This window comes from Anolis carolinensis, chromosome 2 (genome assembly GCF_035594765.1).
Source record: "Anolis carolinensis isolate JA03-04 chromosome 2, rAnoCar3.1.pri, whole genome shotgun sequence".
NCBI classification, from domain to species: domain Eukaryota; kingdom Metazoa; phylum Chordata; class Lepidosauria; order Squamata; family Dactyloidae; genus Anolis; species Anolis carolinensis.
This window is the reverse complement of record NC_085842.1, coordinates 233,323,413-233,335,914: the sequence shown is the minus strand read 5'-3', so window position 1 is coordinate 233,335,914 and position 12,502 is coordinate 233,323,413. Positions and strand designations below refer to the sequence as shown.

General features: G+C 37.4%; 1 protein-coding gene across 2 annotated transcripts in view; it reads left to right on the top strand.

The window, feature by feature from the left end:
- adamtsl1 (ADAMTS like 1) overlaps nt 1-12,502 on the top strand; it is a 671,866-nt gene that overhangs the window by 503,749 nt on the left and 155,615 nt on the right. For both annotated transcript variants that reach the window (XM_062971884.1, XM_008103489.3), the window contains 3 exons: nt 4,395-4,445; nt 7,986-8,190; nt 10,312-10,459. In XM_062971884.1, coding sequence (XP_062827954.1) covers nt 4,395-4,445; nt 7,986-8,190; nt 10,312-10,459 — 404 coding nt within the window. The remainder of the gene's footprint in view (nt 1-4,394; nt 4,446-7,985; nt 8,191-10,311; nt 10,460-12,502) is intronic.

The window sequence follows — 12,502 nt, the reverse complement described above, 5'->3', positions numbered from 1 at the left end:
TTTGCTCCCACGACAGCCACCACCACCCTCCAATAAAAAGGCAGTAAAGAGATAGGAAGGGAAAGGAAAAGAAGTATTTTTTAAGTTCGGGACAAAGAGCAAATTCCACTGGGAAGCTACAATATACAGTTATGGCTTCCTTGCATTTTTGTAAATAATCAAAACTCATAGCTATGAGACTTAGCATACTAAGGCCTCCTGTTTTTCACTGTAAAATCCAGTTTTTCCTGGGGTACATATGTTGCAGGGAGCCTACAGAAGCCTATTCACTTCAGACATTTCTTAGTAGTGCAAATGTTGATTATCCACAAGACCATTCCTGTTGGGCTCTACTATCAGGTACAGGGAGGTGGTGCCTTAGGTATTAGATTTGGGATGCCAAAAAAAGGGCAACAAATTGATGGCATTTTGTTCTGTGGCTGTTGTATTTTTTTTCGTCCAGAAGTGAGGTGGGTGTTCCCGAGATTTGTTTCCCTCATGTATCAACATCATTTGGCTGGTTTGGGCTATTGTGGGCATTGACTTGAATTGTCAATGGAGAGCTAGAAAGCCTTAGGCTAGTTGGTTTTTCAAGAAACAAAATGCCTGAAAAGGCCTTTAGTTACATGCAAATGTATGTAACAAAGTCTCCAAGACCTTTTTTCAAAAAAGAAAAGAAAAGATGCCTGGGGAACATCAGGTTTTGAGAAGAGGAGCAAGCTGAAAGAAATAGTTGCTGTGTGCTTAAAATGAATCCCATACATGACCAGCTGGTTGCTACAATTTGAATTTCTTTTCATCAATTAAGAGGAGGAAGGCATATTGGTATCATGGATAAGAACATAAAACTGGAAGAGACTCCTCTTGACAGGATGTTTTCTTAACTAATTAGAGAGGTCTATTCAGTTCATGTCTAATTGGCAGGTCATGCTGAAACTTTCTTCACTGCTTTCCTCTTTTACTGTCATCACATCACTGAAAGATATTTAAATAGACAGCAATTATGAGGCAAATATCTGCATTCCCATTTCCCCTGCATTCATGATTGGAGTACCCATAGGATTTGGCACATTTTCTAAGAGAATACATTCCCTGTGCATGCTTGCAATGTGTGAATCATTAGCAATATGCGAAGAAGTGGGACAAAGTTTCTGCCATATCAGTTGTCCTACAACAAGGGTTCATAAAGTCATATAAGTGCATTCAATGATCAGATTCAATCAGTGACAGCTATTGCAGGAGAGGCAAAGTGAAAGTATTGCTGCCATAAAAATCTGCACTCCTTTAAAAGATGCTTAAAATATAATGGCAGAAAAGCACTCTTAACAAAACATTAAAACTTTTCACACTTCAGAAGTGATTCTGCACAAAAGTGCATGGTGTTTTTATGCAACAAATAGCATTTTCTGCACAAGAAATAATATTTCTACATAGAAGCACGGAAATATTACTTAACCAAAAGTACTGTTTCCAGTGTACTGCGTTTGTATATTTTGCACAAAAACAGCATATTATTTTATGTACAGAAAATGCTGTTATCTGTGCAAAACATGCAAATGCATTATACTGGAAACAGCATTTTATGTACAGAAAACAATATGCAAAAAAACACATGCAATTTTTTTTGCTCGGAATAAGTCCTAATTTATGAAAAATCAGTTCAGAATTCTCCTCTTCAGGGTTTACAGCACTCAAAATATTTTTAAATACATTAAAAATATATTTATTCTTTCCATCACCACTCAACCTTTTCACTTTTGAAGCTATGCTATGATCACCAATATATTTATTTACTTTTTAATTTAGTCACATATGGTGTTAACTAAATCATTAGTTCATCTTATTTATGAACTCTGTTAATTTTTTTAAGTAGCTCTGCTTGTCTTTTTTCAATATAAAAAGTTTCTTTAAAAAATGAATTGCTGCACCTTCAGAACAAGATACTCTTTTTAGCCCATGGGCATTCATGAATGAACTGTAGCAGAGCAAGGAAAAATTACTTCTCAGACTACAACTCTAAAATTGTTGCGGTGACTAGGGTATTGTGTGAGTTACAGTCCATAAAGATAACTTTTCTGTGCTTTGGTCCACAGTAGCTCACATCCTTACTGTAGTCCTGATTCTGTCAAATATATGGTAAATAGCTGGAGGTGGCAGGCAAAGGAAATGAGTGAACAAAATCTGTAAAAGGCCAGAAGGAATCATTTTTATTCATTAGAGGCGTAGGCGGAAAGTTGAAAACCCTACGTAGGAGGAGAAGTATTTGAAGTGAAGGCACAAAATTACTTTGTCAGGACAAGTAAAGAAAGGATGGGTAATGGGGTGTCATTCAGAGTGTTAAAAGGTATGTTTAGTTAAATAATATCAATATTAAGACTGTAATTAATGTAAAAGGGGGAAGCAGGTAGTTTGCGTATCAAAAGCACCTTCACAGAGGCGCCAGTGTATAGCCTGAACAGTGAAAAGAGAAGAGAAAAGTATCACATAAGAGAGAAATCTACTAGAATCAGATGTTGAAACAAAACACATTTCAAGAAGAGCAGTTCCTTAAATAGAGTCAGAATGGATGGATAAAACCTACGTTGCTAGCTAATTTGGGAATTGGCTAATCCTCAGTAGTCATTCAGAGCAAGCTTGTAAAAGAGCAGCTTACATTTTCTTTATTTATTTACTCATTTTATTTTTATCCCCTCACATAGCTCCTTGAAGGGAATATGACTGAAAAAAGAGAATATCACTGACAAACATTTATAAGGCCCAGAATATTCTTTGGATGTGTTTTTCAAGGCTAACTTAGAGTAGAACGCCCAATGTTCTTTTCTTCACCGTTGGCTAAATCTCGTCTACTCCATTAATGTAAATTAAACTTGGTGGAAGATATAATTAGACTTGCTGGAAGAGTTTTATTTCATACATCACATATATTTTGAATCCTTTTAAATGCTATCCAGATAAAAGTGACTTTTCTTATTCCAGCCATTGAAATAATCTGTGGTCAAACTGCTCACTCATCCACAACATTATTTGGGCATGGTTTTCTAAGAAAATTATATTGAGCTACTCTCTGTTTACGCTATTATTCAGGACTGTGCAAGCTGTGCAAACATTGCAAGAGAATCTGAAAAGCAAATCGTAAAAGCATTGACTTCTGTTGCCATGAGGGCAAGCCACAATATAAATAGATAGTCAAACAGTGAGTGCATGTGCACAGCAGAAGAGAGTTCGTGCAATGAGTGTACCACTGCTATCTTGATTTTTAAATGCCACTTTAAGTTAATAAACCAATATATCAAGATTCTACTAGAGATAAAAATGTTATGTTGAGATATTACCAAATGAAAGCCTACTGATCAATCACAACTAATTTCATTTTTCAGTGAATAAGAATGAACAAGTTTACTTTCCCCAGCATTTGTGATATGCTCAGTTATCTAAATCAATAGAGCAGTGGTTCCTAAACATCAGTGGTCCCCAAGAACTAAAATACAGTTTGCAGCCTCATCGTTACTACACCATTACAATGAGAGTGACTTGTCTCGCGAAACCCTCTTATAGTACCGAGGCCACAGGGATGGCAGGAGGGGAGAGGCTGACTGACCTCAGAAGGTGCAACAACAAGCCTCCTGCTGCTTCTCCTCCTCCTCCCTCCCTCTGAGCAGAGCTGTTCCATGTGGCTCCTGGAAGTGGGGGCGCCTTGGTGTCTTCGTTTTCGGGCCTGTTCCTGGGGTTATTTGGAGTGCTAATTCAGAAAATTGTATTGTATAGACCACATCAGCTCTAGATTATTAAATATGGCTTTCTCTGGGCAGGCAGATGGTGACTACTGGATGGCATATGTTCTGTATCAGAAATTAGTGCTGATGTGGTCTATCCAATGTAGTTTTCTGAATCAACACCTCAAATAACCAAACCGAATCTAAAGTTGACCAAAAACTGATTCGTAACCCTTTTGGTACTAATGTTGGAGAGTGGTTCCTAATCAAAGTGGTTCCTGGTCAAAGTGGTCCCTGGTCAAAAAAAAGATTGGGAACCATAGCAGTAGAGGGATAAAATTTATGCATTATGACAACTAAGAGCAAAAGACTAGCATTTCTCTGTATACACAACTTCAAGTTTAATTACAGAAATATTCCTCAATTCTACCTCTGACCAGATAGATGGGTTTATATCGTAGAAGTCATATTAATTGCCTTGTTTATCCATACATTCACAAAATATTTTCCAAAGTGAAAATGATAGATGAGATGTCCAGTCACTTGCCTTTTCTTGATATGCCTTTAAATTTTTAGCAAGATGAATAGATGAGTAAATGTGGTTTTTGACTAAAATGTGGTTTTTGTATAATGTAATCATTTAGTGTTTATTTTATTGTGTGTACCTTCTACTCAGAGGGTTGGCATTATTGTTCCTAACAGTGATGGATACAAGCAGATCATGCCTTATGACCTCTACCATCCTCTTCCCCGGTATGTAAACCAAATACTCAATTTAACAAATGTACAAATATATGCTTGTGGTCTATTGAGATCGTAACAGAGAGTGACAATGGCCCACAAACCCCATGTTCTGACTGGGACTGTCCCTTCTTCCCTCCCTCACTCTTTCTTTTCTTTTCTTTCTTCCTTTCTTTCTTGTTTTCTTTTGCTTTTTCATACATTGAGGGGAATAGAAGCTGAATTATCCTGAGCTTTCCTACAGAACAATTGTTCATCACAGGAAAACAAGGACTTTGTCAACTGAAATGATCACTTGTGTGATGGGGGAATAACACAGATGACAGCAATTTTTTAGTCTCACCCTTCCTTTCTTTCATGTGACAATATTCACATGTTTGATAGATGAGGTGCTAGTGTTGTCTCACAAAGACATTCACAGTCTATTGGTTGAGGAGGACCTTTGAAACGAAATACTGAATTTCAAGTATCCTGACTAATCAGTTGCTTACAAGGCTGATAATAGTCTATATACAATTTCAGTGTTGGTTATTGCAATCCTTTTGAATACTTATTCTAATTAACAGCATTCAAAGTACAGGTTGAGCATCTCCTATCCAAATTTTAAAATTCAAAATACTCCGATATGGGTGACGGAGATAGGGACACAGTTGCTGTCTGATGGTTCAGTGTGCACATATTATTTCATGCACAAAATTATTAACAGATTGTATACAGTTACCTTCAAAGTATGTATACAAAATGGTATATGAAACGTGAACAAATTTCATGTTTGGACTTTGGTCCCATTTCCAAGATATCTCATTATATATTTACAAATACAGGTATTCCAAAATAATTTTTAAAAATCTGAAACACTTCTGGTCTTAAAAATTTCAAACAAGACATACTCAGCCTTTAGTTAATTATAAATGAACTACAGTCAAGTTACTACTTGTAATAATTAACTATTCCAATAAAAAGAAATTGTCTGTCAACGTTTCTTGTTTTTTTAAAAAAAAGAAACAAACCAGTGGCTAAGGCCTTACTGTGCAGACACAGCCATGATGAAGCAGCTTTATTTAATTATGCTTGGCTTATTGGCATTACTTTTGCTTGTATGCATTCATTCAGAGACAATTGGAGCCTAATCACTGAAGCAGCCAGCCAATTACAATAAGCCAGTGTGTGTTTATGTGTCTTTAAGACATACATTACCATCCGTTTCAGCTAAAGTGACTGTTAAGCATGGAATGCCATGCTAATCTTCCCATACCTAATTCCATTTCTGACTGGAATGAAAACCAGTAACAAAACTATACAAAGAATGCTTATGTTCTTTGTTCAGAAATTGGCCCAGAGGTATATGACTGTACAACTAGGTTGTTTGTTTATCTTTTAGAACAACAACTCAAATATATTTCCTTCCTTCAGTTTCAGTTATTCCAGATATTGCTAGGTTGGGAGGAGGGGTCTCTTAAATTCCACAGGAATTTGGGTAATTTCTCCTCACAGGATCAACCATGGGTTGCCCTAAAAGCTGAAAGCAGAAATGGTCGGGACACTGAGACTTTTAGTGTTTAAGAAGAATCTAAATTCATAGAAGCTTTTAGGAATAAAATTCTCCTTTCTTTAATGATTTGGTTGTTGATGTTATTGTTGTGGGCTGTTATCAGGGCTGCAAATTGTGAGGAAGGTACACGCAATCAGTAGACTTCCTGTGTTGGCTGAACAGTTTTTGTCACCTTTAGTTCTTTATTTTGCTTTCACTTTGGTACTTATTCCAAACAATTAGCAGTTGTGTATAAGGCATGCTCCTCATTTAATAATCAAGGCTTTATAAATTATCATTTAAGTTGCTAAAAATGAATCACTCTTAGTATAATCATGCCATGAGTTTCATTGTGAACATCATATGATTTATAAAACGTCTAATGACCAATCTCATCTAAATCTTAGTGGTGAAAGATATTACACGACACTTCTTTTTCATATGACAAGAAGAATTTGCAATTTGTGAAAAAGCAAACCTAAGCTTAACACCATGGATGCTTTACTTAGGGAACTAAGCCTGTTTTGTTTCATAAATAGAGTCTTGGGTTTAAAAAATAGCAGTTTTTTTTTACATTTGTGGATTTTTTTTTTTTACTTTTATGAGGATCCTGTGCACCTAACCTTAATGCTAGTTCCTGTTTTAATACTTCTAGTAATTGAGAGCCCAACCAATCCGGAGGCACTCCATTCCACTTCCAAGTGGCTCCTACTTTTATGAAAGTTTCACTTAATCTTGAAATATTAGGTTCTAGTAGTTTTAGTCCTGTCCTCTGGAGCATAAGAGTCTGGAACTAATGCCCTGTTCATGTTTTAAAATGTTGTTCTAAGCATGTTTACTCAGATTCTAAATGTTCAGTCAGCTTGCAAAGATAGACCTGCATGAGAACCAAAACTGACTAAGCTTAAATCTGAAGGAACCACTTGTTAGTTTTGCGTTAGTAGCAGATTGTTCATAAAACAACTAAACCCATTCACTAATTCTGTGAATGAGAAGGTGTGGCTGTGTTCACTGTCAGTGTCTGCAAAATGGCATGAAGTTCACATGTAGGAAACCCATATGTGATCAAAACTCCTAAGTGTTTTGAAGAGGAGCTGCATCTGTATATGCAAGGCACTCCTTTCCAGACATTAGCCTCACCAGCAGGGCCAGTCACCATGGATCTGCTTTCTCTCTGGTGCATTGAGTTTGTATGTGTGGTGTGAACTTGCATGAACAGAATTACTTGAATCAAGTTAATGTAGGAATCAGCAAGAGGTTTATTTGGACCAGATTCATCCCTTTAAAGGAATGGTGTTTGGCAAAATGCTTCCAGCACCAATATCAGTTATGAATAATATATTCTAAGGTCCCCGATAAATACCCCCCTCCAACAAAAACCCCCACATAAACACCCCCTCCAAAAAAAACCCCACATAAACACTCAAATCTTCTGCAGTTTTTTATTCTAAGTGTGTCATACCTTTTAACTAATAGGCAAACACTTGGTACAGTAGATCTTTGTTTTTCTTCAATGCCATGGGTTCGTTTTTGCTAAGAAATATTGTTTACATTTCCTCTTGCAGTTCTAGGAACACACTTTGGCATACTAAGTTTATGCCTGTCCTTGATACATGTCATATTGTAAACTCTTTCATCAATTATTTGATCTCAGTTGGGCATTAGGAGGTGAAATACTGATTGATTGATTTACCAGTGGAGTTCAAGCAATTGGGGAAAATCTGAATACAGTATGCCCCCCTTGTCCACAGATACAATATCCACAGTACCACTTACCCATTCTACAAAAACATAGTCCTGTCTCTCCAGAAGTGTTTGTGGGCTTCTATGGGTCTTTCAGTGTGATTCTGTGTTATGCTTCCAGCCCAAGTATAGTCAAAATATGGGACATAATATTAATCACAGGGAGTCTTGGAACATATCCTTTATGGATATGATGGTTGTACTATATATTAAAAGTTATATGCAGGTCAGCAGCTTAGGGGCTGTGACATTTCCTTGACTGGCATCTTGTTTTGCAGGTGGGAAAGCACTCCATGGACTGCTTGTTCTTCCTCTTGTGGGGGAGGCATCCAGAGCCGGACAGTCTCTTGTGTGGAGGAAGATATCCAGGGGCTTATCAGTTCTGTGGAAGAGTGGAAGTGCATGTACACTCCCAAGATGCCCATCGTCCAGCCCTGTAACATCTTTGATTGTCCCAAGTGGTTGGCTCAGGAGTGGTCACCGGTAATAATGTTATTCAAATTATGTATGTATAGTTGGCAATCCACATTTGCAGTTTTACTTTTGGGGACTTGATTATTTGTGGATTTTATTTAACATATTATCTCTAGAAATCTATAGATCCTGCAGCATGACTTTATGGTCAACATCTGGCAATAGAATTGCGCTGAAGGAGCTAGAGAGTCTTAGAGAGAACACCTCTTCTGAATCTCTAGCTCCTCTAGAGCAGAGTTTCTCAAACTGCTCCTCCAGATGTTACAGACTTCAGCTCCCACAATCCCTAACATCTGGTAAGCTGGCTGGGATTTCTGGGAGCTGATGTCCAAAACATCTGGAGAAGCATAGTTTGAGAAACACAGCTCTAGGGCTATTCTGCTGCCATCTTACAGCAGAAGGTGACCATAGCATTTTGCTGGAGAACTAGATGTTATCTCACATTTAAAACTCGTGGGTTTTTTTTTATTCACATTTCTTCTCTTTCATAGTGATCCTGTGCTCCTAAGCCAGGTGAATGTGGAGGGATGATTGTATGTATATTTTAATTTATTGTGGATGAATTTCCTGCATTCCAGAAGTACCTGTAACATTTTCATCAAATGTCTCTTAAGAACAAATGAAGAGAACTAGGGAAAAAATATGCAAAGTGAAAAGGCATTTTTTAATTTCCCTATCGATTCCGGGGTCTTGTTAGTGTATAATTACATGAAATAGCCCCTCTGTAAAGAGAAGTGCAACATTTTAAATATGCTGCACTCCTCCACAGCTCACAATTTGATGGTGATGGTTGTCAAAGGATTTCTGTTTTTTCCAACTGGGAAAGGGTTTTACATGGAGATAGCACAGCATGAAAAACACAATGATTATTGTACATGCATCTCATTGTATGGTAGACCTACACTCTAGTTTATACATTACCTTAGTTGAATAATTGTCTGTCCCCTGTAATCGACCCTTTTATCTTGCCAACACAATACACTGACATTTCTGTTTTTTGCTGATGATTTTCCTCATGTGGGTTTTTTATTTTACCAACAAGAACAACTCCCCTGCAATGATGAATGTATAAGGACTATTATTTATCAAAGAATCATCCTCAGTATGTGAGGGTAAACAGTTATTGAGATTCTAGAATTTGGTCCTTTAATCTATTTGCCTCAGTGGTTAAATGAGTTGCCAGTACTTAAAACCACCTTTCTTGTGTATGGCACTATCAGCATTTTGGATCTCCCACAAAAATGTTGAACCAAGGAGAGAAAAACATTAAACTCTACTGACAGTCTAAGGTTTTATTTATAGTGAATTTTACCTGTAAATGCATTCAAGATGCATACATAAAATTTCAGTCAATTAGCTTATAAAAACAGTCAAATATAAATAATGTAGTTGAATTATAATTCATAGGCATGCTTTGAGAGTGGTAAGCTATCTACAGACATGATTTAAGCATTCATAATGTGCCCTTTGACCGTAAAGCAAAAATACTGGACTAGTGCCCAGGTACCTGGAAAAAAGCCAGAAGTCCAACCAAAATAATTAAGCGAAAGAACTTTAATGTTTATAATGACCCCTACAGATTTAAAATTACCTTTTCTATTGACAGCAAAATGATATAATAAATATAACTCATTACACACTAATATCAGAATGCTTTGGTACTATATCTATGCAGTTTCAACCTCATCCAGTATCTTTTCCCCCATTTTTAAGTAGTTTTTAAACTTGTTCCAAAATAAGTTGTATAGATGCCACCTCCTTCAAAAAAATCATTGTTTCTTATTAATTAAGATCTGACCATAGGAGTCACAGAAATTCCAAAAACTAGATAAATGAATTCTACAAAATGTGTAGGAAAAAGCCACCGCCCCACTGATTGGATCTATAACACTTTTTGTTTCTCTATATTGCTTCTATGTTAACTGTTCTATTCTACCTATTTATTTATTTATGGCATTTTTTAAAATGTTTATTAATTATACAGTATGCAACATCAGAATGCCACCCATCCACAAATAAAAGATCCTGAGCTAGTGGATGAAGCAGTTCTGGTTCCAGCTGCTGCCAAGACTGGAAAAGAAAGGCTAATTTTTGCTTTTTGTGGCAGTTCATGCTTGTTTTCCCTTCCAGTGCACAGTGACGTGTGGCCAAGGCCTGAGGTACCGAGTGGTTCTCTGCATTGATCACAGAGGAATGCATACAGGTGGCTGCAGTCCTAAAACAAAGCCTCACATTAAAGAAGAGTGCATCATTCCTACGCCGTGCTACAAGCCGAAAGGTAAATCACAAGAGCAGAAAGAACATCATTAATGACCTTGACCTGCCCCTTTTTGCATGTCTGGTTGGGCATTATCACCAGTATGTGATGTGATTTATAGACTCCTACCACTTCATCACATGCAATAAAATCAGCATTTCTACACATTTAAGAAATGGAGGCTATCACATGATGCAAATTCGTACCATAGGTTTCACGTATTTTGCCATTTCTAAACCATATTTTTTTCCAACTACTGTATTCCTAAATCGATTGGCAATTGACTTCATTTTAAATTCCCCACGTAGAGAGGGCCAAACATCAAATTTAACATGTGATGGGAATTCCCCATTACCCGCTTGTAAACATAACAATGACTTCGTTCTGGAGGGAGGAGCCAAGATGGGCAGTATCGATTCCTTTCTTCCACCATAATCTTTTTGGGGCTGAGAAGGAAGGAATTGTAATTTATATATCTTTGTCATCAGTGTAAATTCAATAGAGTTACCTTTTGAATTGAGAGGTGTCTGTACTATAAAGATAAACTGTAATATCGAATAGTATAGAACAGAAGAAATCCCGTTTAATGATCTTGCATTAAAAAGTACTTCCGTGAGAACAAACACAGAGAATTTATTCAAGTAAAAGAAAATGAGGGAGGAGATGGTGGAAAGAGAAATATGTCTCCCGAGTGATGGGAAGACAAATGGATAATTTGAAAAGAAAGCTGAATGAAGGAAAACATGTGATGGTGGTAGGAAATCATTTGTTTAATTTCCATGGGGCGTTGGGAAAAACAACGATCCCCAACTCTTTACTGTCCATGGGATGAAGTCCCTAAAGTACACTTATACTATAGAATTAATGTACATTGGCACCACTTTTACTGCCATGGCTCAGTGCTATAAAATATTGGGATTTGTTGTTTGTACTCTTTGGCAGAGAACCCTAAAACCTTGTAAAGCTTCTACCCCCCAGGATTCCAAAGCATTGAACCATGGCAGGTAAAGTGGTGTCAGACTTAACTAATTGCACATCATAGATGCATCCATAGGCTTCATTTGTCAATCTAGAATTTTTTGTTGGGCTTTATGAAAGTAACTTTCATTGTCTACCTGTGTGCTGGAAACAGTCTGAATACACAAAAGTGTAATATGGGTCACGAACTGAATACAAATGGATAACTATTTTTTCCCAGTAAACTATATTGGAAAGGGAAAATTAATTTTTTGCTACCACCAAGGAAAGAGGGATAGTTGTTGTATAATGAGGAACATTTTTGTTTCTTGACTTGACCTGAAAATTTTTATCTGGCTTTAGCCAAAACAGAATCTTAGACAGAAACTTCGGTTAGAATTGTAAGCACACCGGGCCAATTCAGTTCAGATTTGGTCCCACTGTCCACACTGTGTCCAAATGGTGGAGTTTTTCTAGAGTATCCCCCGAATTCCCTTAATGTGGGGCTAAACTGGATTAATAATAATAATAATAATAATAATAATAATAATAATTTTATTTTTGTACCCCGCCACCATCTCCCCAGAGGGACTCGGGGTGGCTTACAGATATAAAACCAACATACAATAATATCAAACACAAAAACACACAAATAAATTTAAAAGGCATTAAAATCACAATCATTATAAAACAATTGAGAAACACAGCAATAAAAACATAAAATGAGCTGGGCAAAGTGCACTGAGTGGAACTTGTAAACAAGGAGGAAGTTAAGGTGCTACAAGGTCATGGGAAGAGCCTTAGACTGGGGTAAACACTGAGGCTATGTCAGGGAATTAACCAAGAGGTACAACTGGTCAGAAAAACCCACTAGTACCAGTATACAGTGGGCGGAACTTCTTCAAAGGCCTGTTTGAAGAGCCAGGTTTTCAGGCTCTTCCTGAACACTTCCAAGGTGGCAGCTTGCCTAATCTCCCTGGGGAGTGCGTTCCAGAGCCGGGGGGCCGCCACGGAGAAGGCCCTCTCCCTCGTCCCCACCAGCCGCACTTGTGACGGAGGCGGAAGCGAGAGGAGGGCCTCCCCCGATGAATGAAGAGATTGTGCAGG